The sequence below is a fragment of the Nanorana parkeri genome, unplaced genomic scaffold (genome assembly GCF_000935625.1).
Source record: "Nanorana parkeri isolate BGI_ZX_2015 unplaced genomic scaffold, ASM93562v1 scaffold32, whole genome shotgun sequence".
Lineage (NCBI taxonomy): Eukaryota > Metazoa > Chordata > Amphibia > Anura > Dicroglossidae > Nanorana > Nanorana parkeri.
In genome coordinates, this window is record NW_017306300.1 from 932,722 (window position 1) to 959,382 (window position 26,661).

At 39.9% G+C, this 26,661-nt stretch overlaps 1 protein-coding gene across 2 annotated transcripts in view; it reads left to right on the plus strand.

Annotated features, from left to right (window-relative positions):
• The window catches only part of PRKG1 (protein kinase, cGMP-dependent, type I), an 844,452-nt gene that overhangs the window by 765,850 nt on the left and 51,941 nt on the right, over positions 1 to 26,661 (plus strand). For both annotated transcript variants that reach the window (XM_018568606.1, XM_018568599.1), the window contains one exon: positions 16,114 to 16,179. In XM_018568606.1, the coding sequence (XP_018424108.1) occupies positions 16,114 to 16,179 (66 nt within the window). The remainder of the gene's footprint in view (positions 1 to 16,113; positions 16,180 to 26,661) is intronic.

Here is a 26,661-nt window from a genome sequence, read left to right on the forward strand (position 1 = left end):
GCCTGGAGAGCCCTGAGGAGAGCGTTGTGGAGAGCAGGTGAGAGCCCTGTGGAGAGCGCTGGTTTAACCAGGGCCCTGTGGGGTCTCACTAGGGCTCTGTGGGGTCTACCAAGGCTGGTTAGACCCCACAGTGCCCTAGTGAGATCCCCCACAGGCCTGCTACCCTGGTGAGGCCCCCACAGAGCCCTAGTTTAGCCAGGCCTCTGCGGGGTCTCACCAGGACTGGTGAGATCCCCAAAGAGTCCTGGTGAGACCCCACAGAGCCCCGAATAAACCAGGGCTCTGTAGGGTCTCACCAGGGCTCTGTGGGGTCTCACCAGCCTGGTGAGTTTAATGAGGGCTTTTTGGGGTCTCATCAGGGCTCTGAGGGGTCTAACCAGGCTGCTGAGACCCCACAGAGCTCTGGTGAGACCCTACAGAGCCGCTCACAGCTCTCTCCTCCTGTCACAGTTTCTCTCCTCCCTGCTGGGACACAGAGCAGCACCCAGCGGGGAGGAGAGAATGAACGGATGCACTGCTGTATCGGCCAGAAAATGGCACTTTCGGCATTATGCCAAAAGTGGCATTTACGGCCGATATGTTTTGGCGGCAGGATATATAGGTGCATCCCTAATATAAATGGCTGAGCTTGCAATCTGTTTGAAATCATGCAGTCAAAGTTTTTTTGAGAGAAGTCTATGATCTATGTGTGCTGTTTTTTTCCTGGGTGTTGGGGAGGTGAGAGAAATTCCTGGGGGGGGCAAGAAAATGTTTGCCCAGGGTCCAATCAGTATTAAAGACGGGCCTGGTTAAAAGAACTGTCAAAGTTTGCAAATGAGAGTGCTCAATGCAAGCTTGAAGACATCAAAAGGTACTTGCAGGTGAACCTATAGGTTTCTGCAGTATGTGCCGATGCTCAGTATAGAGGCAGCAGCACACAATTGTGTAATAATGTAATTTCTCTATTTCACCTGTGAGTAATATTCATGCTGTGACTGAACGCACCATGCAAATCAGTTTTGGCCTTCCCTCTCCCAGTCTGTTGTGATGGGGATCACAGGAGACACACAGTATAATTTTTTATGAATAGTGGAGTAAAATATGTTTTGGTAGCTGCATGAAGTAAACTGTATAAATCTAAATGTGGTGTAAAGTAGCAACAAAGATCTTGTGATTAAGCAAATGTATATTTTAAGCTCTTAAGTTCCATCTCCACTATACATTACCTTATTTTAGCAGAATATATGTACGAGATACTATGTGCTCATACTGTGCATGTAATGAAATGAAATTAACTTAAAGCAGCTGTGCTATAGTTTAAGGGACAGACAACAAATAATCAATAAATATGCACAGCATTAAAGTGCTGAACAACAAATATGTGTTCAAATCAGCAACATAAGTTACATTGAAAAAAACAATTATGTTCAAGAATTGGTGATATATCCTCAACACACTATGAATTAAATAATCAAATTTGTATTTCGACTACAAGAGGAGCTATAGTGCAGTCAATGTAAACCAGCAGCCAGATTTGCAAACTGTAATCAGTGCAATCCAAAACCAAATGTAACTTTTAATTAATTGTGCAATCCAAACACATTTTACTTTTTGATCAATGGTAACCTGTTTGTTATCCACTTCATTTAAAGTGCAAAGTGTAGTCAGTACATTCATTTAAGTTTTGTGCTGAACCAAATCTGTAGTATCCAGTAGAAACCAGTATGTACCTGTGCTCTTTCAGTACTCTCTTGTTCCCCCCAGTTTGGGTTAACTCACCAGATAAGATTGATCTTTTGACAAGAAAGGCATAAAAATGCTTCCAAAAATAGGGCAGCTGATCACTCAGAATCACAGATCACCGTTAAGATTACATGGACTGCATTTTGTAAATCCATCCAATGAAATCCATCGTCAATCACGTTGTCCACTGATGTAGAACCAAGTCAATAACAGTGAAGGATATCCACACCTAATTCAGAATATTGGTATGAGCAGATGCCCGGGCCCTGCAGCAAAATATAAACAAAGGGACGGAGTATATACAGGATCCTCTGTGATATCACTGATCAAATATGGCCATGTCCACATTTGATCAGCGTCACCTGGTATACCCCGCCTCTTTGTATACATTACAGGTAGGGGCCCAGGATCTTTCATTTGGTGCAAGTCTCCATTGGGGGGTGTGGATGGGTTGGCGGGTTTTTTTTGCCATGCATCGTTCATCATGATTGATGAGGATCTTTATTGCTAAATTACATGATTAATAATGGATTTGAGGAATCTTTATTGACTGTTTAAATTTTTTTTTATGAAGGAGTAGGAATACTATGTGCCCCTTACTCGTTTATGTTCGGGGACAGTATTTGGGGGCTCCCATTTTTTAAAGGGCACTTCCAAATTCTGATTAGCTCTCCACTCAAATCCCCACAACCACTAGGCCAGGGTGTGAGGAAAAGGCCCTTGTCCTCATCAACATGGTGACAAGATTGTTTGCCAGTGGGGTCCCCCACCGGCAAGGTATTCTCCCCATGGGAAGGGGTATGGTATGATTCTGAAAATGGGAGGTGCACACACGTTCTGCCCCTTTCCTAGCCTGACAGACTGCATACTCGGATTAAGGGTCTAGTATAGATTTTGTGGGAACCCCATGCCCTTTTTTTTTTTAAATGCTCTATTTAAACAGCCTGACCACAAAAACTCATTGGTAGATGACCCCTCTCTTCCATTCTGCCTAAAGTGCAGGACATGCCAGATGATAGAATGCACCACCAATGCAGAAGAAACTAGAGCTGAGGCTTGTCCAAACACTGTGCATGCGTAGTGCACTCTCTCACCCTTACAGTGCTGATTTCAGGCTTTGCTGTCACAGAGAAGGAGAGTGCACTACACTTAAGTCACAGGAACATGATTGCTATCTGTATACATACAGCGAAGTGATGATGTCATTGTATCCAGGCAGATTTACTGTACACAACTTCCTAAAGTGGACCTTGTACTAAATGCCCCATCTTTCTTGCAGAAACCCTCAATACAAGTGAAAAACTCTAGTAAGGGGAAAAAGTTAAATATTATACTGACCTTTCCTCCAGCTTAAGTGGTCTTTTATGTCATCATGTTGCCTTTTACTTCAACTTTATCATTTTGCTACAAAAAAAGCTAACCATCTATTTTTTAGCTTAGGACCTGGGAGAGATGTTCTTTAATCTAGATTCTCTCTACAGAGAGCAAAAGTTGAAGACAGCACTTTCACTGGATAACCTTGATTAACAATTTGGTTTCTGTGCACATAGGAAGGACGAAAATGATTTCCTGTGTCTACATAAGGTTACTGTAAAAATATTTTAAGACCTTCATTTTGTCTGTGTCTCTTTATTGCAGCCATAATATTTATTGCCACATTTCCATACAATAATTTGTTAGCATATGTGCTTGTTACACATAAATGTTCATTGGCCTTGTAAAAGACAGTCAATGACACAGAATAACATGAGTAAATACAGTATCAATAATTTAGCATTGACCTACTGGAAGGGTGTCTTTATACTTAAATTTGTGATGCATTAACCTATAGAGTACAATAAATCACATAGCATTCTATTACAGACCTAGCATGCTTACTACTGAGTTCTGAAATGCAATCCTAGCAATGTCTCTCTTACAGTTTATAACATTGTGTGCAGCAAGTCCCCCCACCCTTAGCTTCTTGTAACTGAATGAATGTTGTCTGTGTTGACAGGAAAGGTTAAATATACCCTATATATACTACCTTATGTTTATAATAATATAGTAATTAAACAATAACTAGTATTAAATATAGATAAATAGCATTAATATCCTTGCTGTTATGATTGAATAGAACATTGCTACATAAGGACAATCTGTGCATTGGCACTTTTTTAAAGCTGAACTCCAGCATAACCATTTTCCCATACTTGTAACAAGCCCTTGCCTGCGATAAAATTGATTACTTTCAATTTCCTGCAAACTTAAATCTCCATAATATAACCCTAGGAAGCTGCAAGAGCTATCTCGAGCCCACTTTCATTTCCTGTGTGAACAACCTCCAACATTCATCAGTCACTTCTCCCCTTGATCTGTACTGTCATTGGCCCCCCTCTCAGAGCTGTTAGCTTTCTCCATCATAAATCATTTTGTTCCTGAGCTTTATGTGAAAGAACACAGCCGCAGCATCCCTTGCCTGCAGTCAGTGAACCAATCAGAAGACTTCACAGATAAAGTATGCAGCACCTAGTGGCCAGCAGGGAGAAGGAGACATACCTAAAGGGATCGCAGTGATGTGTTCTTTCATATAATTATTTGAAAAAATATCCAAGGCAGAATGTGACATTTACAGGAGCCCAAAGAATAATATGATTGAAACATTTCATTTGCATGTTAACTGGGGGGGTTGGGTTATTTTTGGCATTTCATAATTTCAGGCTATAGCTGTCAGTAAAGATAGACTGCAGTCCTCGATTCATACAGTTTCAACAAGTATAGACAAAAAAATTGTATTCATGTTCATGATACTGCATGAACAACAAAACACATGGTCAGCCACCACCAGCTCATGGAAACCGGCTCAGATTAAAGACAAAAGATTATTGCAGCCTTGCAGTAAAAAGATAAATAAAACCTGTCTTTTCCTAGGATGAGTCTGCATGTCGATATAATAGTCTAATAAACTTATTTTAGTGCTTGTGTCATTTGCTAACAACTAACAACTGTATCATGTCTGTGAGCTAGAGTTACATTCAGAGCAATTATTTTTAGGTCAGATGTGCTCTGTTTTCAAGGTTCCAAATCAACTCAGTGGAGCTCTGATGAAAAAAATCAAACAGAGTCTCCAGTAATTTATTGTGAGACATAGGGGTTGATTTACTAACCTTATAAACACACCACGAATGTGTATACACCTCTGCAGTGTGTTCACTCCCAGCATGATCTATGGGTGGAATCTAAACACCTTTGTAATGTGTACACACCCAGCAGGTGTGTTGTGCAAAGCCCTGAATGAATTCCAAGGTGATGTTGGGTAAATTAGCTCTATGTTGTGTTGCTTGCGTTGATGAATGCAAGGAATGTAAATGCATGAGCTAACCATTTTTGTCTAAACTGTGAAGCAGCATTATATATGCATCATGTGCATGATTTTTCCATATATGGCATTAGTGGAAATATGCTTTTAGAGACTTTTTGGTTGATAAATACGTTTTGCTGTGTGAAAATCACACACACCTGGTGTGTGTGTGTGTTTAGGTTAGTAAATCACCCCCATAGTCAGTCTTCTACGGTTGGGTATAACTGGTGCTTCTAGGACAGTTGTTGCCACTTACAAAGTATAAGGAGCCTATGACATCACCAAAGGGCTACACATAGTGTTCTTTATATGTAATGCTAGAGAGGACTGCAGGCATACTAGAGGACATGATGATCAGAGACTATGGACATGATGTAGATTTGGTTGAAGGAGACCTGCTACAACAGACAGTGGGAGACTGTGGACATGTTCCATAAGGCTAGTAGAGATCACAGCTATTAAAAAAACCCCGACAGCCGTGACCACATATAGACTTTATAGACTTTAGGGTATGGTTACTAGTTTAATCATTGCTTACTGTAAAGTTAAAACTATAATTTCTACTTAAAAAATACATAGTATATGCATGTCTTTACATAAAAAGGGTATAGATAAAATGATAAGTATAGTATTTCACCGTCCAACCCATGTGTGATTACTTTTTAAATTATATATCATTGACAGCTGACCTGACAGAACTTTAGAATGATAATGTAGATTAGTATTAATGATAATAGTTTTCAATGTACCATATAAAAGGAAAAGGAAGAATCTGTAAGTACATTCCATAATGTCTGCACTATTTTGCATTGTACACAAAGGTAATTTTTCACTTTGAAAATGGATGGTCTGCACAGCGTGTGGTTGGAAGACCTGCTGCTGGTCATCAGTGATACTCAGTGGTATCCATCTGTTCTTGTTTTTAATCTTCCCTTTCTCGCATAAATCCTTTGTCACATTATTGTAGTAGTGTCTGCATGTCTTAAGAAATGAGTGATCCTTTCTAAATGAGAAATATTGTCTCTCACAAAACCTAAACCACAGGAAATAGAGTCAATTTTGATAACATTGAGCTCATTATAGAGATGAGTGAAACATTCAGCAAGTTTAGGAATAGACCCAGATCATCTTGATTCCCATATAAAACAGAAATTCATTCTGATCCACTTTTATTTATTCTGCAAGCTCCTTTTAGGATTTCTAAGAGTTTTAAGCTCAATTTGAGGAATACAAGAAGTATGGTCTTCCACTAAAGTTACCAGCCTGGCACACCAGGCATACAAACTGGTATCCCCATGTATGGAAAGCCATGATTGTTTGGTGCCTCCACAGTTCTGATACCTGATTCTATGCCCTTCAGCACTGGATGACCCTGCCAAGAGTCATCCAGTGCTCTTGGCAGGGTCATCCTGAGGAGTTGCTCAAGATGTACCCTAAAATAACAGCTTCCTTTACCATCCTTATATTTGCCAGAACTGGGCTCTTTTGTGCCAATGTTTCCCCAGGAGGTAATATACCTTACAGTTTGGTACGCTGTGTCCTACCTTTGCTGCAAAAGGAGCCCAATGTTGGTCAGCATCAGGATGGTCCTTTTGAAAAAAAAAAACATAGCCTTTTTGCACCACTATGAAGAAGGGGTAAGGGTCTAACTAACCCTTTTACCAATTTACTAAGAGGGTAAGTTTATTACCTGTCACTTACGAGGTGCAGATTATGATTATGATGCATATTAACCTCCCTGCATTGGCAAGACAATTGGAGAAGCTAATCTGCATCTTTTCTTGTTCAATTTGTAAATGGGTCATTTGAACTTTGGCATAATGTAAATAAAGGGTTAAAATAGGGATGCACTGATACCACTACTAGTATTAGTATTGGTGCTTATACCGAGCATTTGGGCAAGTACTCACCAAAATGCTCTGATACTTACCCCAATACCAGAACTTCTGGTCAGAAGGAGATCCTCTCTGATGGGCAGTGCCCCGGGGGAGCAAGCAGCCGGATTCTCGGCCAATCAGGAAGCTTGTCTTTACTGCAGCCAGACTTCTGTTCTTGTTCAGTCTTGGCCCTTTCATTAGGTACTTTTACCCCAGGAGTACCCAAAACTCTTGTAATCATCCAACATTTCCTGCTTCCAGTGAAAACTGCTGTGGGAAGTATCCTCCACATCCACCGTCACTGTATTCATTGCCAGGAGATTTAAATATATTAGTGAAGAGTTTTATAATGAAGGTGATCATTTTTAAACAGCTTACCCATGCCATAGGCAGTGAGGTCTTCCAAGGAGCAAATGTTAGTGAGTTGTAATCGTTTACAACACAGTATGATACATATTATAAGTGAAGAATATTTGCCATTAAAATAATTTTGTCTGCATTTTACAGTGATGTATATGCAAGGTGATTGCTACACCATACTGAAATATAACACAGAAGATGCCATCTGAATATCAGTGACCTTGCAAGCATGAAGTTGGAAAGGCGTTTACATTTATAGTCTAGAGAGAGACAGAGAGAAATGCACAAACAGCACAGTGGCCAGATACACACATGGAGAAGCCACACAATAAAATAACCTCCTTAAATGGATTATGCTGGATATGATTCGGACTCTTCTTTCACCCTATGCCCTTCCGCAGGGTGGAGCAGTGAAGACAGCGATGGAGAGTAAGCAAATGTTGCTAATGCTAAGTTAGAAGAAGAAAATTTGCATTTCCTTTATAATCCTTTTAAACTAAGCATTGCTATTTTTTATTTTGACTTTACCAGACTGTAGTTTTGCTGTTTGGAAAAAGTAATAGTTGGTCATTTAAAGAGAATAATCTATTAGCAGTAACTATAACTCTTTGGAAAATCAAAGAGAGTATAATGATTATATATATATATATTATCTTGCATGTGTAATTATAATACATTCTGAAACAATTTTGCAACTGGGCTTTGTACTTAAGAATAACCTCTTAACCTTTTTTATTGCTTTTTATGGCAGAGCTGTTTATAACTGTAAAAAAAAAATTTTGGTAATGGCGTTTTTGTTTGGGAAGCTGCTTTTATGCAAAGTAATAATATCTTAATGTGAACTTGTGCTTTGCCCTTGGAGGCCAAAGCAGCAGGTGCAGTTTAATCCCTCATTTCCAAGTGGTATGTACTTGCCTTTCCTTTACTCCCCTGCCACTCTCTTCTGATGTTGGCAGCACAAGAGCAGCCCTGTGTAAGCTAGGAGTTGCTCAAGATGTACCTTACACAGGGCTATTGACTATTCCCATTGTGCTAGCAATGGTGGTGTTTAATTGTTTCATGACTTCACAATTTCATGTAACATTTTTACAAAAATAGAAAAGAAGTTACCTTGTATTGCTATTAATTGCTTAAAAGTACCTAAATAAGTTTCAGCTGAATACAGGTAAAATATAGCTAGCCATATAATCAGCAGGACTCGGCCAAAATTCGACCAGTGTGTGGCTCAGTCAGCACCACTCCATTCACTCTAAATATCTGTGGCCATACAGTGCAGCCAATCAGCTGCTGTCAATGTGTAAGTATTCTATTAGCGGCACATCTGTCGCTGTCAGAATACAATAGCCCAGAAGGCAGGATTCAAGAACGAGAAAAGACTGTATGTGTATGCAGTGGTGTATTCTGGTTTGGGGCTGCCCTAGGCAAGGCAAAATTCGGGTGCCCCCCCACTAAATTTACCCCACCCCTTCCACCTACGGATCCTGCAAAGCCCCCAACAGATCCTGCAGAGACCCCCTGAGATCCTGCAGTCTGCAGGATCTCAGGGGGGCTGTGCAGGATCTAAGGTGGGCTTTGCAGGTCTGCAGAGCCCCCTACAGATCCTGCAAAGCCCCCCACAGGTCATGCTGAGACCCTTCAGTCTGCTGGATCTCAGGGGGCTGTGTAAAATCTGTGGTGGGCTTTTCAGGCTGCAGAGCCCCCTGCACATTCTTCAAAGCCCCCCACAGATCATGCAAAGCCCACCAAAAGGTATTGCACAGCCCACCTGCGACTCTTTGGTGGGCTGTGCAGAACCTATGTTGGGCCCTGCCTGAGCCTTGGCGACGCCTCCCGCCTCCTCCATCAAGGTCTCTTCTCATCCCTCCTCTGTTGTAGTCTTCGGCCCCGCCTCTTTCCTCTCCGCCCCTTCTACCCTGTCTCCGCCTCCTGCCGCTACGTCTCCTCCGTCTTCACACTGCCTCTTGCAGCTCCGCCCCATCTCCTCTATCGCCACCCCCTGCCTCCTGCCGCTCCGTCCCCTGCCCGCAACTTGCTGCCGCCGCCGCCATCCCTGTTGACATTAGGCAGCCAGGCTGGCGGTTTCTGTGCAGCCCGGCTGCAATATGTTTTGGGGGGCGGCATTTGTGCCGCCCACCTGGAATCTGCCGCCCGAGGCAAATGCCTTGTTTGCCTCGCGGCAGATGCGCCCCTGTTTGTATGGCCAACCTATATCTACAGTTACTGGAGTGACTGTTTTAATGGAAATGTATAGACACATGTAAAAGTCATTATAATTGGTATTAAAATAAAAAGGCAAATTATGGACAGCAACAACGGCAACTTTGTGTGGTTGTAGAATGAAGAAAATGAAAGTGGCTCTTTCCATCATTACTCATCAGTACTCATATCTATGTAATACTTTCACAGCCAGGCTGCAATTGGGACACCAGAAGCTGGTGCTGTAACAAGGGCCTTATACACACACTATGTGCATGTAAAAATGTAGCTGCAGATTGCAGTTTAAAAACATTAAATTAGTTTATATATAAATGTATAATTTACATAAAAAGGTACATTTAGGAGCATGAACTATATTGCTTTTGTTTGTTGATGATAACATAAAAAAAACCCAGAAAAACATAACAAAAGTATGAGTGGTGTCAAACATGAAATAAATACGAACATGACTATAGTACCTATAGAAATTGGAATTTCAATGGTTAATAGTATGTCCAGTTATCAAAATTTGTAACATATTCAAACCACATAGAAAACCTGTATCTAACAGAGACAGATTAAGGTGGAAGTGAAGCTTAAGAAAATAATTGATGATCAGCAGGCTTTCTGTGACAGAAGACTGTGCAAGGTTTAGTGCACAACAAAAGCAGTGTGTTCCGGTCCCATTCTGGCCAGAACGCACTGCCTCACATTGTGGCAGGCTCACTTTTTTGCCAGGCTGGAGGGGGCGTGGTGGGCCATTGAAGTGAGTGGCACCATAGCCACGCCCTCTGGCCGTAATACGATCACCCGCATGGGATCGCAAGGCAAATTGTGCCTGCAGTGCGGTCCGGTGTGATCAAAAGGCTGCAAGCACTATTTTGATCGCACCGCATTTTATTTATAAAAAATAACACCGTGACCTAAAGTTTTGATATGCCCACTCCAGCACACACACTGACTGACACTTAACATTTATAAATATGTTATCTAGTGACAGTGAAGAGTAAACTTTTTATATATTTTTTATACCTTTATTTTATAAAAAGAAATTTCCAGATGACATCCTTTTCATGAAATCCTGGGCAATACAACTTTTCAGCAACTCAGTGCCGTATAACTTTAGCATACTAGTTCTCGGGCTTTAGAATTCCAAGACTGCTGACTGGCTCAGTGAAACTCTTAATAGTGTTTATACAGGTAGACAAAAGGAAGATTCATAGCAGCAAAGCCAGTATTTATTATTCTCTACACTCTGCCCACAATTGTTGCTTACCCAATTGAAATGGAAATTTTTGCATTTCTCTCTGATGAATGCCAAGACCTCCATCTGAGAGGAGAACAGAATTGCATTTCCCTACTTTGTATAGCACTGTATCATTCTTGCTGTAACATGACACTTTAATCTGACAGGTGAAAGTCAGGATAGACTAGCAAGTTATGTTATACTTGGCTTCTGTGCCACTACCATAGGACAGCAGGGAACAGTGGAATGGGAACAAGTATTATGTGTTTGTTTTCATGGCTTACAATCCTTGCAGAGCATTCATCAAATATGTCACAGCTGTTATCTGCCCTGTGTCACTATTCCCCATCTGTTATCATGAGAAGGTGTTGTGATTTATTAAATGGCAATCTTGCCATCATTCTTTGTAGAAGATAGGTGCCATTTTGTGGCATGAATAAAGGAGTATGTATGTGCCCTCTGATTATGTCTTATTGTAGCACATAAACAGGTGAAAAATGAGGTTCTGATAGTTTTGACAAGTGTTCCAGATTTTGAACAAAGCATGAAAGCATTGGCTGAATTGAAAGAGATTTTTTTTGTAATATTATCTTAGATTAATTTAAAAGCTTTAACAATAGTTTAATGTTTTATAGAAGAAGGGCAATAATGTCTAAATTAGCTCTGATTAAAGAGAAATTCCAGCCAACAAATTAGATTAAACTGTCAACTGCTAAGGCTACCTAGTAAACACTGCAACTATGCTAAAGTCGGGAGGTTTACTCAGTCTACTACATTTCGAGTTCTGTCTCATCCACTATAACCAGATTCCAAAGATCTCTGCACATGTGGGGTGGGTAGGTGTTCTTCCAAAAGTCTGTGCTGTGCAACATTTGTTCTCTTTGCTTAAAGTATTCTTCAGTGGCTGAGAGAACCTTATTAATGCACTTTGATACAAAGCGTATCATTCCCATTCCCTGAAATAAAGAGAATGGGTGGTCTGGTTCACTACAGCTGTGCCAAGAACTCGTTTGTAACTTAAAGCTGTACTTTAAAGCAGTCATTTTTTTAACCCTTGCAGTGAGTGGGGCCACCCTCTGCACTGCAAGGGTTAAGTGCTCATTCTTGTCTAGGTTGAAAAATAACAAAGTTATACTCACCTGATCCGCAGAGCCAGCTTGCTCTTTGACTGGTCCCATCTGCTTCTCTCCTCCTCCGCTGCTCAGTGGTATATCCCTGGGCATCCTCATATCCTATACACGGTGTATAGAACAGGATGACTCACAGGACCTTAGACCCCTGCAGCAATGATATGTTCCTCAGCCTCCTCATGTTATATACACAGTGTAGAGAACATGATGACTCACAAGATCTTAGACTGCTGCAGGGGAGGGGGAGCGAGGCGGAAGGGACTAAGTCTAAGAGCAAGCCGGCCCCAAGGATCGGGTGGGTATAACTTTGTAATTTTTTAACCCAGACAAAAGTGAACACTTAACCCTTGCAGTGCGGAGGTAGCCCCACTTCAAAGGTTAAGGACAGTATGCCCAAAAGTTCTGCTTAAATCCTCGGTGGCAATTTTTCTGTTAAATGGACATTCCACTGAGGGTTTTTTTTCCCCAAAGATCCCAAGTCTATGTAAGGGATCTTACATGCTCCATATGTGAGAAAGAGACGTTCAAAGGCTAGAAACATAGTGTTGTCTCATAAAATGCTGCGCAAACTGTTGGCGCTATATAGATCCTGTATAATAATAATAATAATAATAATTTTCATACTGCCTGTTTTGTACGTGGAATAACAACGCTATTTATATGCTGACACGAGACCTTCTTGTGGTCACCTTTTTGGATTCTTGTATGTTTTGGAGCATGTGAGGGGCCTAATGGGTGACGTCTGCACAAGGCAACTGAGTGGAGGTGTGTGCCTCTCCTTGTGAATAATTAGGGCATAGTCTTTTAACTTCCTTACATTCTGCTTTGTGTTACTCTAATCTCTACTACACATACTCTTTCATGACAGGAGATGCTTACTGCAGGTTTCAGGCATCTTTGTTTACATTACTAATGCACACCCCATATAAGTAGATAGTGAACCTCAGCTCCTGCACACCCACTTATTAAAAATGTGTAAGATGTGGCTAATTCCACAGCTACCTGTGGTTCGCTCATGTTACCTAGACCTATGCTCTCAAGTGAGAGGCCTTGAAATAGAACAAACAGGCCAGGACACTGACAGACAGTAGCGTATTAATGGCACTGCAGGCTAAAGAGAACAAGTAATAGCCAGAGTACTGGCAATGTGAAATATCTGAAATGCTTAACATTATGTTACGCAGTCTTTATAAATAAGCAGCTTGCTAACCTATGCTAGTAATGTAGGATTGAGAACCAGTACTGAATCTTAAAGTAACCCTTTCCCTTGCCAATGTTTATAGAATGCTTACTGCCAAATATGAACTTTTCATCTTATATACAACTCACCAGAGTATATTCAGTACACAAAATCTCTACAGTTCCTATGGGTTATTCTGTAAAATTGTATGCCATGTCTTGTCAGTTCTAATGTAATTGCAAGCCTCATGTATTACAATTCAGGCAGAAAAATGTGTTCTTTTTCCATATTCAATTCATGCTTAATCACCAAGCTAATTAAAACTACAGAACCTTGTTTAATCTAATCTAAACTCTTGTGTTATTAGTTTAAACATGTGTCTTATTGATTGGCAGATACAAGCTAGTATATGGAATAAAGTACTTTACACATAATACAACTACATAATTGTAGTTATATCTGTATAACACCCCGCACTGAACGTCAAGATTGTTTTATGCATAAATTGAAATCAGATTTGCCGAACAAAAAAACCTCCCTATCCATCCTGAAATCATGATGAGTGACTATATTGATGAGTTCATCCCTGTATATAAACACACAACACTGTAATAATCAGTAGAGGCCTGATAGACTTAACACCACTAGCTGACTGTCTGTCAGTGAGTGTAAGTGTCCCTGTGTAGACAATTAAAAGAAGTTAATATAAAGACTAGGGATGCACCGATATATCGGCCGCCGAAACATATCGGCAGAAAATGGCACTTTTGGCATTTTCCGAAAGTGCCATTTTCCTGCCGATAGATCGGCACATCCCAGGTTTCTCTCCTCCCCGCTGGGCGCTGCTCTGCGTCCCAGCGGGAAGGAGAGAAAGTGACAGCCGGCCGAGCGCTGCGGGAGGAGAGCGCTGTGAGCGGCCGGTGTCTCTCCTTCCACACCGCTGGACAGTGCGGCAGAGCGGTGTGTGGGCGGAGACAGCGCTGTCACAGGAGGCTGGGCTCTCCTCTCGCACCACTCGCTCAGCCTCCTGTGACATTGTGTGTCAGAGAGGAGAGCAGGCTACAAACACTCAGCAATCAGTGATCCCTGAGTGTTTGTAGATAATTGAGGATATTGTATGTGGACTATATCCTCAATTATGAATGAATGGGAGTGATCTACATCACCACCATTCATTCATAATTGTAGTTATGGAAAACATACTATATTCTCAAGTTATCAATGAACAGGAGCACTCATAGAGGATTCTTGTTCATTAATAACAGGGGACACAGAATCTCTTTTTCTATTTGAAAAGGAAAATATCAGGGGTCTGTTTGGACCCCTAATTTTTCCCAAAGCCCCTAAAAGTAAAGTAAAAAAAAAATATTTAATGAAAAATGAATAAATAAATAAAAATAAATATAAAAATGTAAAAGTTTATTTAACATTTTTTTTAAAAATGTGAAAAATTTTAAATAAAAACATTTTCGGTATTGGTTTCGGCCTGAACATTTTTTTTTATTTCGGTTTCATTTCAGTTTTTACATTTCTATTTCGGTGTAGTTTCACCTCTAATAAAGACACACTCAAGTATTCATATTAGCTATATTTAGAATATATTTTAATTCCCAAATAACACATGGAAACCCTGTTAACTACCTAAACCCATTTTTCATGTTCCCTGGGCACAAAAACCTTCAGCATTATTTAGGCAATTAAAGTAGTTTAGGGGAATAATTTGACATCCAAGAAAGAACAAAAAAGGAGCAAGACAAATCTAAAAACGTATTGTGTCAAAAAAAAATATTAGAGCAAGAAGAATCATCTCTATATGGTTCTTTTCAGCTAGAAATGAACACATGCTGGTTCAGAGTGTTGGTCAAAATATCTACCTAGGTAAACCTTGATAAAGAAAAATACTGTATGTCCTACTTAACCATTGGACACTTCAGGTCCCCACCTATGAATGAGCTAATCCATAATACATAGACTAAAATGAGTGCCTATTATGTCTTTCCTATTTGCTGCTGGACAAGAATGGCATTATTTGTAAAGCAATTTACTCAATTTCCTAGAATCTACAAAAACATACAAAAGAACCCAAATAACACATTTATTTTCTGGTAAATTCTATTTCCCTGTTTTCATAGAGCCGCAAATTTCCTTTTACATTGTAGCTGCAAATGGATACTCCCATTCCATGCAATCTTTGTTGAGTGTGACACCTGTCATAGTAAGTTAGGTGCGTTGATTTATTAAAGGCAAATAGACTGTTCACTTTGAAAGGGAATTTTCCCTTAGCTTAGTGAATGTGGTGAAAATTCTCTTTGGAAAAATACCTGATCATGTGCAAAAATAAATACAATTATTTTTGCTTGCCTATCATAATTTTTGCTTGGAAGTCAGTGGAGCTTCACCTCATTCATTAGGCAGATAGCTTTATTGCTGTTTGTTTCCCTTACTTCCTGTCTGCTAATAGGTTTACTCCTAAACATAAAGTAAGTTAAATCTCTCTAACGGAGCCTAAATAGCAGTAACACTTGACAGGGTTTCTAAACTTTTAACATTCTATCCAAAAGTAAAAAAATCTTTCATTGAAAACTATGGTATACATTTGTGCAATGCTAGTGGATTAATTTAGTAGCATTTTCAAAGATGTAAATCACATTATTTTTACATTATGATTAACTTCCATTGTAAGAGTTTTTCTCAAATGCAACTAAGTGCTAAGAAAGTATATTTTGTTCTCCAAAATATACTTCCGTTGGAACAAGATTACATGATTTATGTCTGTGATGATGCCCAGTAATATGGACACTGAAGCATTACTACAGGCTGACTTAATTCTTTTATACATATTTGGACAGCTCGCTGTGTGAAATGTGACAAAACCTATTTACCTACACCAACCTCAGGGAGAACACACGCAAAGCTTTGGATGGCTTATTCATTGTAGTGCTCAGTAATCACTGTAAAAAAAATGAATATATATATATATATACATATACACATACATACAGTATATGCCATAATAAGAAAAATACAAACTTAAAGGGCTATTTTCTTTTTTTTTTTTGCAGGGAGGAGATCAGAACAGCAAATGTGGTTGCTGCGGAGGCTGTGACTTGTCTTGTAATCGACAGAGAGTAAGTATTTTTTCACTTTACTATGTAAACAGACAGCTAATTATTTTGGAATGGCAGCTGAGTGACAATGCTGTTTCTCACCATGGTAGTTAAAGAAACGAGGTGACATTAAAGAGGTAACACAATTTAATTGGTTTAGAAAGAGGGCAGTAAAATGAGTATAGTGTGTAAATATGTTGTACAGAGACAATGAAGGCATGCTGGGACTTGTTGTCATGGAACTGTATGCCTTTGTTCTTCCTTTCTAAAATCCTACATAGTGCACTTTTGGAGCTCTTTGTTCTCTAGCTACCTTTTGACTCTGGCTTGGCTAGCATTCACTACATCAGAACAGAGAACTGGAGGATAAAAGTAGATCTAAACTCAATTACTAAGGTCAGGCATAGGTTTTAATATGTTTATGTAATTTAAAATGTTGTTTTGAATCTTTTTAAATCTGCAACTTTCATTAAAAGAATACCTGTTCATCCTACCTCGAAAGTCCTTGTTCAGACACTCCCTGTTTTAAAGTGCCAACTGTCTCCCAGTTTTGCTGCACTCTATCACATTTTCCTCTGCTGGTGACTATATGTCACTTTTAGAAAGCTGGTCTAGATTTGCGACCAATGTTGGTGTGAGTTCATGTAGACAAGACAGTGCCTGAAAGTAGATGAAGGAGAATAGTAACACTAAGGGTGAACATCTACTTTAAGAGACATGGATGTGGGAGGTTGTAGGACTTCAGAACCGAAAATCATTCAAAAATGGGCACAGTCTTGAGTTCTTTACATCTTTCAGACTCACTTCAACCCTGAATTCAAACCCTTGAATAAAATCACCAATGTGTTAGTATTGATGCTTTTAGTACTTAGAAGTATGTTTTTACTACAATGGTGCTGCCACGTAATGACACATACTGTAAATTACCCCCATCTACAGCATGTCTGTGCATAACTGAAAATGCATTAAACTGTCATAACACAGATAAAATGTTCCTTGAGCTCTTTACTAACACTATTGCACAGTATAAATAAAAATGTAAAAACCTATTTATGTATATGCAATAAACCAGTAGCATAACCAGAGTTATAGGCGCCCAGGGCACCACCGCCCCATCATATAAACCCCCCATTATATAAACGTCCACTCTGGTTATAAGGATAATTCAACACATGTAAAGAGCATTTCATTTTTAATGTTGATAAAGAGCATTACATTTTTATGAATACCCCGGGTATACAGGGACATACAGGGATATATGAGTGGGGGGGGAGGCTGGGGGTGTACAGGGACAATGAGGAGATACTGGGTCTAGTAGTTCCCTGGGAGATATGGGGGGGGTACAGGGACAATGAGGGCATGCTGGGACTTGTAGTTTCCTGGGTGATATCTGGGGGTGCATAGGAACAATAAGGGCATGCTGGGACTTGTATCTCCCTGGATGATAAGTTGGGAGTGTACAGGAACAATGAGGGCATGCTGGGACTTGTTGTCATGGAACTGTACCCCCCCACACACACACACACATATATCAGCTAGGGAAGTCCCAGCATGCCCTCATTGTCCCTGTACAAACATCCCCCTACCCCCCCACACACCCAGGGAACGGCAATATCTGTTTGTTGTACAGGGGCAAAAAGGGCATGCTGGGACTTGTAGTTCCCTAGCTGATATATGTGTGTGTGTGTGTGTGGGGGGGGGTCCCTGTCATGTAGTTCGCTGTATGATATGTATTAATTACTGTCCACCTGAAAGTACTACAATGCCATTATAGAACTAAGAATAGCACATTTAAGTTTATCTATGTTTTATTCTATGTTCTATAAAGGCATTGTATTTCTAGTCCTTTCAATACAGCTTCATGTCAGTTACAGGGAACTACAAGTCCCAGTTGAACTGGCTGGTTGTAGTTCACAATCAATACAATGCCATTATAGCATGTAGATGAACTTAAAACTTTTAAGTTCCACTAATGGCAGGTAGTCATCATCTCAACTGTCTAACACTGGCTGGTCTCAGTTCAGACAGTCGGAGGAAGCTTAGTGGGAGGCTGAGGCTCTGAAGACAAGAAATTCATTGATTAGAACTAACATGGTCCCAGTCAGAGGCGCCTCAGGTCTCTCTCCGTCTCTGATAATATACGTCGGCAGGTCGCTGGGTCGGGTCCTCACAGCCGAGGCCCCCAGAGTGGACTTTTTTTTTGCCTGGCTGTAAATCTTTTTTTAACCGAGCGAAGCCTGCTTGTCATTGTCCAGTGCCCAGCACCCAGCGCCCCCCTCTCATGTCTCGCCTGGGGCAGCCGCACTGTCAGCTCCCCCCGGTTGTTACGCCACTGCAATAAACGTACTCATGTAAGAAAACTAGGGAATTCTATCAGATTGATTGATACCTGTGAAATAATAAACCTAATTGGATTCTGGTTATTGCTCCTGTTTTGCTAGTTTTCTTTGGTACAATTTTGTAATTTATCCCTGGTAGTGCCTTTATTTATATCCGTGCTTTACTGTAGTGTACATTATGTTTTCTACATTTATTGCTATGTTCATTAAGTTTTTTATGAAATGGCTGCTGTGTTCTGCAGCTGTGGTTTTTGATAGTAAAATTTTTAATTTTTACTGAAATTTGAAATCCCCATCACCCCATTTAAGGCTGGCAATAAAATGATTGTAAAAAATGATTACTTATTTATTAGAGTATGAAATACCTGTAAGAATATAGACTTGTTTATATCAATAATTAGACATTGCCTCTTATGTGCTTAAGTCTTTATTCTTGAAACAATCACATTTTCTCAAGTCTTTATATTGGCAGCTTTCATCTTAGCGGGAGACAAAAACAGTGCTTACTACAAATTATTCATCTTCGAAAACAAAATTATTTTTCAATTTGCAATTTGCATGTAATCATTTCCATTTTTCTCAACAATAGTCATTCAACATTAAATATTCTTTTACTTTGAAGTAATTTATTTTACCTTTTAATGTGAAGTAGGTTATTTTACATTTATTAAAATGTGTAAGTGCCTTAGTACATAAACTTTACTTACAGATTTAGAGTATATTGTGCCCTATATCAAAAAGATTATGCATGAGTTTGCATCTAAGGTAAAGTTCTGATATATTGTCATCTATCTATAGCAGGGGTGGGCAAAAGATCAACTGTGACCTCTCCATGGCTGCCTATCCCTGATCTATGGCAAAGAGAACACCACTCTTAGTATTGCTCACCTAACAACTAATTTAGTTGATAAGGCATAGTAATTTCCTTAAGTCCATATAGGCCAACGTAAAGCAGCATAACCAAGGGCTCATTGATGTGGGTGCAAAGGTCCACGTACCATAAAAAAAACTTCTGGATGTCTTCGCCAGGGAGCCACAAGTTTTGTCTACAAAACAGTGTTAATTTAGTCGACTAAAATGTTTTGTCATAGTTTTAGTCATCTGCATGTTTTCACATGAAGTGAAACTAAAAACTATGGTACCATAGGACTAAAACTATGACAAAAATACATTGCAATGTTCTCTACTGGAGATTTAGTTGACAAAAGTAAACAAAAACGAAAATAATTCAGATGACTAAAATGCACATATTAGGTTTAGCTGCATTTTAGTCATCTGAATTCTTTTAGTTTCGTTTTGTCAACTAAATCTCCAGTAGAGAAAATTGCAATGTATTTTCAACATAATTGTAGTCCTTTTAACTTAGTTTTTTGAAAACATGCAGATGACGAAAACTATGACAAAACATTTCTGTCGACTAAATCAACACTGGTACAAAATCAATGACAGGCTGTGGCTGTTCGCTGGTAAATGCTGCTTCCAATGTATATTTGCATACAAGTATGGCTGTACACTCCTGGATGCAGTCAGTCTGTGTCCAGAAGCATATATCGGTAATAAGCGTTCACCACCCTGTTGTTTCAAAATGTGCTGTGGTAGGAAAATGGTTAAAAAAACAAGCACTCTATGGGGCAAAAAAAAGGAATGTAGGTAAAAAGAGGGAAGGTATAATGTCCAGATCGAACTCTCAGACAGAGGATAGTAAAGGTTAAAAAGGTTAAAAAAAAGATCAAGCTAGGAGATTGATGCTGTGTCAGAAATGATTTCGGTGGGAATAAAAATGTCCAGCTAGGGGGTATTCTGCATTAGATCGAGGAAATGGAAACCGTAAGTTTTGGGAAATAAAGGAGTATTTTCAAAAAGTAAATAAAGAGGATTATCTACAAAAATGATTTGAATGCAATCATCTGTAGGCAACCCAAATGAATGTACAGAAATTGTGCCATCATATTGTTATTTGAAGCAATCAAGCGTTTAATTCTAATATTAAATTTAAAGTGTATGTAAATCCTAACAGTTAACTTCTCATTTTTACTACGTTTTGATCTGTTTATTGAGTGCAAAAAAACCTGTTGATCATGTCAGAAATTTGGAGCTGTCTTGTGTCCTATTCCCTACTTGTGTTCTCAAGGAGAGTGTAATAAGCCCTCCCAATTCTTTTCTTTGGCCGCAGAACAGTTAGCCTTTATGTTTTAGAAAAATGGATAGAGGTAGGTATTCAGTATTTTCCCGAAAGATAACTGGGAAGCAAAACAGATGACAAACGCACTCATCAATTCGTCACCAGCTTTACAGTAAGGTGCACACGGAATGGGCTTTAACCTCCCTGGCGGTATGACTATGTCAGGAATTTTGTACCAAAAGTGGTACATTGTTTTTCATGGAAATTTGTTGTTTTATATTGTAGGCCTGTAATTCTTAGTAAATCTTAGGAATAACTCACCTAAATCTGTCCAAACAAGAGTCCAGTAGACATCCCAGGTCTACTGATAAAGTTTGAAACACGAAATTAGAAAATTATAATATAATAGACTAAATCAACTAAAAGGTAACTGGGAAGGACTGACATAACTCAGTTTAGCAGGTATTTTTCTGTACTTTCATGGACTTTAAAGGGATAAGACATGAGAAAATGTGCATGTATTGCAGAGATGTGCTGCATATATTTTTATTATATTATGTCCTGACATGACATACACGCTTTCTCAAACACAAATGGATTACACCACTACAGGGTCTACTTCTTTTTTAATTCATACAATAACCTTTTCCTGTCAGTGGCCTAAATCAGCTCCAAAACATCTTATATCATCCTTGATCATTATGCAATCCTAATGCAATTATTTATATACAATATACATTGGGGGGAATTTATCAAAGCACTTGCGACAGTTATAGCCTCTTAGATCATTTTTTTTATGTGCAAATCTGTCTTTTAACATGTGCGCCTGTTTTCTTCAGAGCTTGCACTACTTTTCCAACTGCACGTGCCTGGAGGGTCCTTTTACCCTGCTTACCAGTATTGCTGCTGTACACTGGGTAACCTAGAAGGGAGCCAGGACCAGTGTTAAGAGCTGCTGTATTGGGTCAAACAGAGACTGTGCTCTGATAACTGTGAATACAGGGCTCCTGGGCTGAGCCCAGCAGAGATTGAGTTGCTGTTCATGTGAGGAGAGCTGCCATACTACATCAGCCAAAGACTGTGTTGCTGTGAGGAGAAATGCCTTACTGCCCCAGCCAGAGACTGTGCTGTTGGGAGGAGAGTGCTGTACTGTCCCTACCAAAGACTGAGCTGCTGCAGGTACTGTGTGATGTAGCTGCTGACAACCAGAGAGAGAGAGGTACCACTGCTGAAGATCCCAAATACCATTCGGAGTGGTGAAATACCATGTGGCCACCTTCTGTTTTATCCCTTTAATAAAGCCCATTTAGAACATATAAAAAAACCTGACTAGGGTTTTAAACATTTCACACTGTATCCAAAACTATCTATGGTGGAATTAACAACAGCTCATACACAGTGATATAAGCAACTATAACAGCCAGTGGGAGATTCTGTACAGTGGCAGTAGGTGATAAATAATACACGGTGACACAAGTCGGTATGATAGTCAGTGACAGAATATATATTGTGATGTTAATGGATGTAGTAGCCGGTGAAAGATTGTACATATGTCATGCTATGAATTGGTTTGGCATTATATATAGTGACTCGTGAGAATTGATATACAGTGATGATATTCAATTTGATAGTCAAGAGAGAATGAGTCAGTGTGTCAGTTAGTAACAATGTATATACAGTTGCATTAACACTGTTTGGTATGACAGGTTATATTCAGTGATATTAGTTGGTGACAGATCATATATAGTGACTTTAGTGTGTGTAGTATTTGGTGAAAGATCAACAGTGCCATTATGAATAATTAAGGCCCACAGAGTATAAAATAGATAAATTGGTAATAATCCTCTCTCTAGCAGGGTGGTAAGGTGTTTAACAATGCCACGAGGAAGGTCACCCAAGAAAACAGGGTGCAAGAGGAAACAGACTTACAAAATAGAAGAGCAGCTATTTACAGCATTACAACCAAGTCTATACTAGTAGAGGAACTATGTACAGGATTACAGCAGAGTCTATGCTAGCAGGGAGAGGAAGAACAAAATTTCAGGGGGAGGACCAAAAGCTCAGAGCAATATGGAGGTAGAAAGGCAGATGGCAGGGCAAATAATGAGGTGAGAGTGCAAGCAGGGCACAATGTGGACAGTAAAGAAAGCTGCAAAAAACTTGGCTCCTGGTAAGTGGACAACTGAAAAAAAAACCTAGTATTGACAGTAGGATGAGACCTAAAACACAGGGCTGAGGACTCTCTCTGCTTCCAAGTAATGCTGCTGGCTTCCTGTGTGACTTTTCTCCAAGGAACAGCACGTAGGAGGAAGGAGAGTAACTTGCACTGTCCCATACCCAGAACTTTTTCTCTTTGCTTCCAGTGGCCTATTGAAGCAGCTGGGGGTAAAAGAATCATGATTACGGGCAGATGGAAGGGCAGCAGTTAAGTAAACCGGTTACTTTGCTGTTGCATGGACAAATCACAGGTTCACTATAAAGAACGTTCAGAGACTGTTCTCCCTTACTACAGAAAAGATCTAATCTGAAACATACTGTATAAAGAGTTCTCTTTTAAATTTTATATTTTCTTTATTTTCTAGGCAAAGTCATAAAGACGAACTTCACCGTTATCTTAGAAATTACAACAAAAGAACCTTTAGAAATGTTTACTAATGGCAATTCGAAAAACAGATACTTATAGATACTTGCATGCTTTTTATTCTTTGCATACCCTATTTTTCTACTCCTCTTAAGATCTTTGGAGATTTTGTAGTTTGCAGATGAGATTTCCCATTGATGATGCAGCCTTGCCAGGATGTATCTGTGAGGTCACAGCTCACTCAACCAGGAATTGGAAAAACAGCAATTTAAGTAAATGCAAAAAAATGTTTGCTTAACTAATGTACAGTATATAAGATGATTTCATATCAGCAGGCAGAGCTGCATGCTGATGTTATTTTTAGTGAAAGGGGGTGTCAGGGATTCTTACCCTTCCTTGTCCAGTAGGCTGCAGCATGCCTTGTTTACGGTATGTCTGATACTGTTTGTTCCTCTTTGGTGCCCTCTTATGACCAAACCCATAAAAATAATCATTCTGCAACTACTGGCAAATGCCTCACAAATTCCTGTCTCAGAGTTGTGATGCAACACCAGTTCACTATTTAACCATCAGCTGATCCATTCGGTCTGCGCCCTTGCGTTTGTTCAAATCTACCATGTTCTCTGCCCCTGTTCTTGTTCTCTGCGTATGACCCTGGCTCTGACTGATTAATCTCCTGGTTCCTGACCATGGCTATTGTTTCCTTTCATTCTTCACTCAGTGTTCCCTAACCTGGTTCCGCTGACTACCCGCTCTGACATCAGACCTCTGGATTGGCATCGACAATGTCCTAAACGCCCTCCATTGTTTTTTTCCCATTTATTGTTTCCCATTATTTTCAGTAAACTCCTTTTATTTTATTTTTTGTTGTAAATAACTCCTTTTATTTTTAAGCTGCACTTTAGTTTCTGTCTGGTTTCTTGGTTCCCTAACAGGGGGGTAAAGGTCCGCCTTAAGTTATTTTTTGTTAATGCAGCTTTCAAACACTGCAGTGAAGTGGAACATTTAGATAACAGTTTAGATAACTTGTTAACAGAAATTAATCCACACCTATGACATACAGTATGTATTGCTAGTTGTAGTACAGGCCACAGTCCATATAAAGAAAACCTACAGTACAGTTTGTCTAAGGTTGGGTGGTAGACAAGAGTGAGCTATTGTATGAAGATAGGATTGAGCACCTGGAAGGTTATACAATTATTGCTATGCCCAAGAAGTTTTTGAACAGCTATTGTTTCTGTTCATAGATTAAATATTTAGTGACATATGATGTAAAGCATCTGACCTGTTTGGAAAGATGAGATATTGCTCACTGTTTGGTAATATCTTATATTACCATATGACAGTCATTTGAGTGTTTCCTTTAGCTCTAAACCCTTAGGCCTTGTTCACACCAAATGCAGAGCAGATCCGGTCAGGTTTCTGCACACGCACACTAGTCTTTTAGATGCGTTTTTGACGTGTTTGTGGCTAAAACAGTGCATTCCAGGCATGTGCATGCGTTTTTGATGCGTTTGCATCCAGAGCAGGTAAAATAGGGCCTGCTGCAGTTTTTTTACCTGCTCTGGACCTGCTCTGGATCTGCATGCTGCGATGTGAACTGGAGCTAAAAATACCATAGGAATACATTGGACGCAGTTTTGATCCGGTCTGCACCTGCTCTGCTCTGAACCTGCTCCGCGCTTGGTGTGAACTAGCCCTTACAATGTTGAAGTTTGGGGCTTCAGACTATTGACAGTCCTTCTACAGGTTTAGAACATATTGGTGCTTCTGTGACTGTCCCCCTGGATAATTAGCCCTGTCCTGTAGCCTGCTTGGATATGGGCCCCCTTCCTGTATGCCCCTACGCCTGCCTTACTGGAGATCCTATTTTGAGGCATGGTAGCAGCACACTAACAAATATATAATCAAAAACATCTGTTCATCCCTAGAGGAAGTAGTGCTATTGGCTGCAAAACATGTAAAAAATACTCCACTTATCACCACCTGTACACAAGACATGTGATGCATGTATTTTCCAAATTGGGAATACACGGGAAAATCGAATACAACTATCTCTTTGTCATTATACCATATAGAAATCATGATAAGATTTTATGCAGGTGGTGCTCTATGGGGAAATAACTATACATAGCCTATGAGTGCTGCTAAATACTGTTTGTTGTGATCTTTTATGAAAAATGTAAAGGCTGTTTTCATTTACAAGGAATACATTATTTTTATCCAAATGAAATACCTGTTAATTCACCAGGAATGACCAACTGACAGTGTGGTAAATTCTCATCTTACGTTTATCTGTGGGAAATCCCACAAAGTGCTTTTTAAACCCTAAACCAGTGCAGAATTACAACGGGGCAGAGCTCTTGGCCCCTAACGTTGGATGATGGCGGGGCCTGGGACATGTTGAATGCTGTTAGAACTTGTTTTTCACTTTAATGAATTGGACTGACATTTGGGGGAAAAGGGGGAGGCTTTTCAACTGGGTCCTTTTCAACTAAAATCCAAGGTTAATGCTGACTGGCACATTAACTATTAACAGCATAGCAGGGAGCCCACATGATTGTGGCATTATGCTCTGTTGGGTGTATTACACTAAATGCTAGTCAAAATGCCTGAATTTAGACCTAGGGCAGACATTTAACTCTTTTGCTGTGTCCCCACAAGCTGGAGATTGTTAAATTGGCCACATTTGTATAATAAAGGTTACTCCCTTTTTTCACATGGATTGTGTTACATGCTGAAGGATTATGCTTTTTAAACAGGATTTTCTACACATACGTCTGTCTGTCTTTTCTATGCTATAACAGTTAGAAATTTCCATTTGCACAGGACTTCAGGTGCCGGACAAATGTAAACAGTTGGGTGGAGCAAGCAGTGATGTCACCACTAGCTCTGCCCAATTGTTTATATTTTGTTGTTATCTATCAGAATGCTATTCTGTGGCGGAAGTTCGTCGCGAGTGGGCGGTTCGGCGGGCGTCTGGGTTTTAAAAAATAATTTCTATTTATTTTGTCGAGTCGTCATCGTCATGGACAACTCTGGACGCTGTGATTGACCTTAGGATTACGTCAGTTGATCCATTTTTATTTTTTGTGTTTTTTAAAAATAAGACTTGTCAAAACATGTCTTTTTTTTTCAATATAAAGGATTTTTTCGAAAGTGTGGCGTCTTTTTTACAATTTGAATTTAACCCTTTAGTGAATGGGTAGGGGTATAAGTACTCCTTACTCATTCACAAGGGGGGCTGCATCTGGGTGCCCAATGTGAATAAGCCCCCCTGCCCGCACCCCCACAACCAATGCCCCAGGGCTTGCGGGGAAGAGCCCTTGCCTCCATCAGCACGGGGACAAGGTGCTTTTCCAGGGGCAACCATGGAAAAGCACCCTCCCAGTGCCGAGGTCATGTGGTCTGGTATGGCAGGGAGGGGGGGGGGGGCGCGCTTGGCCCCCCCCCCTTTTCCG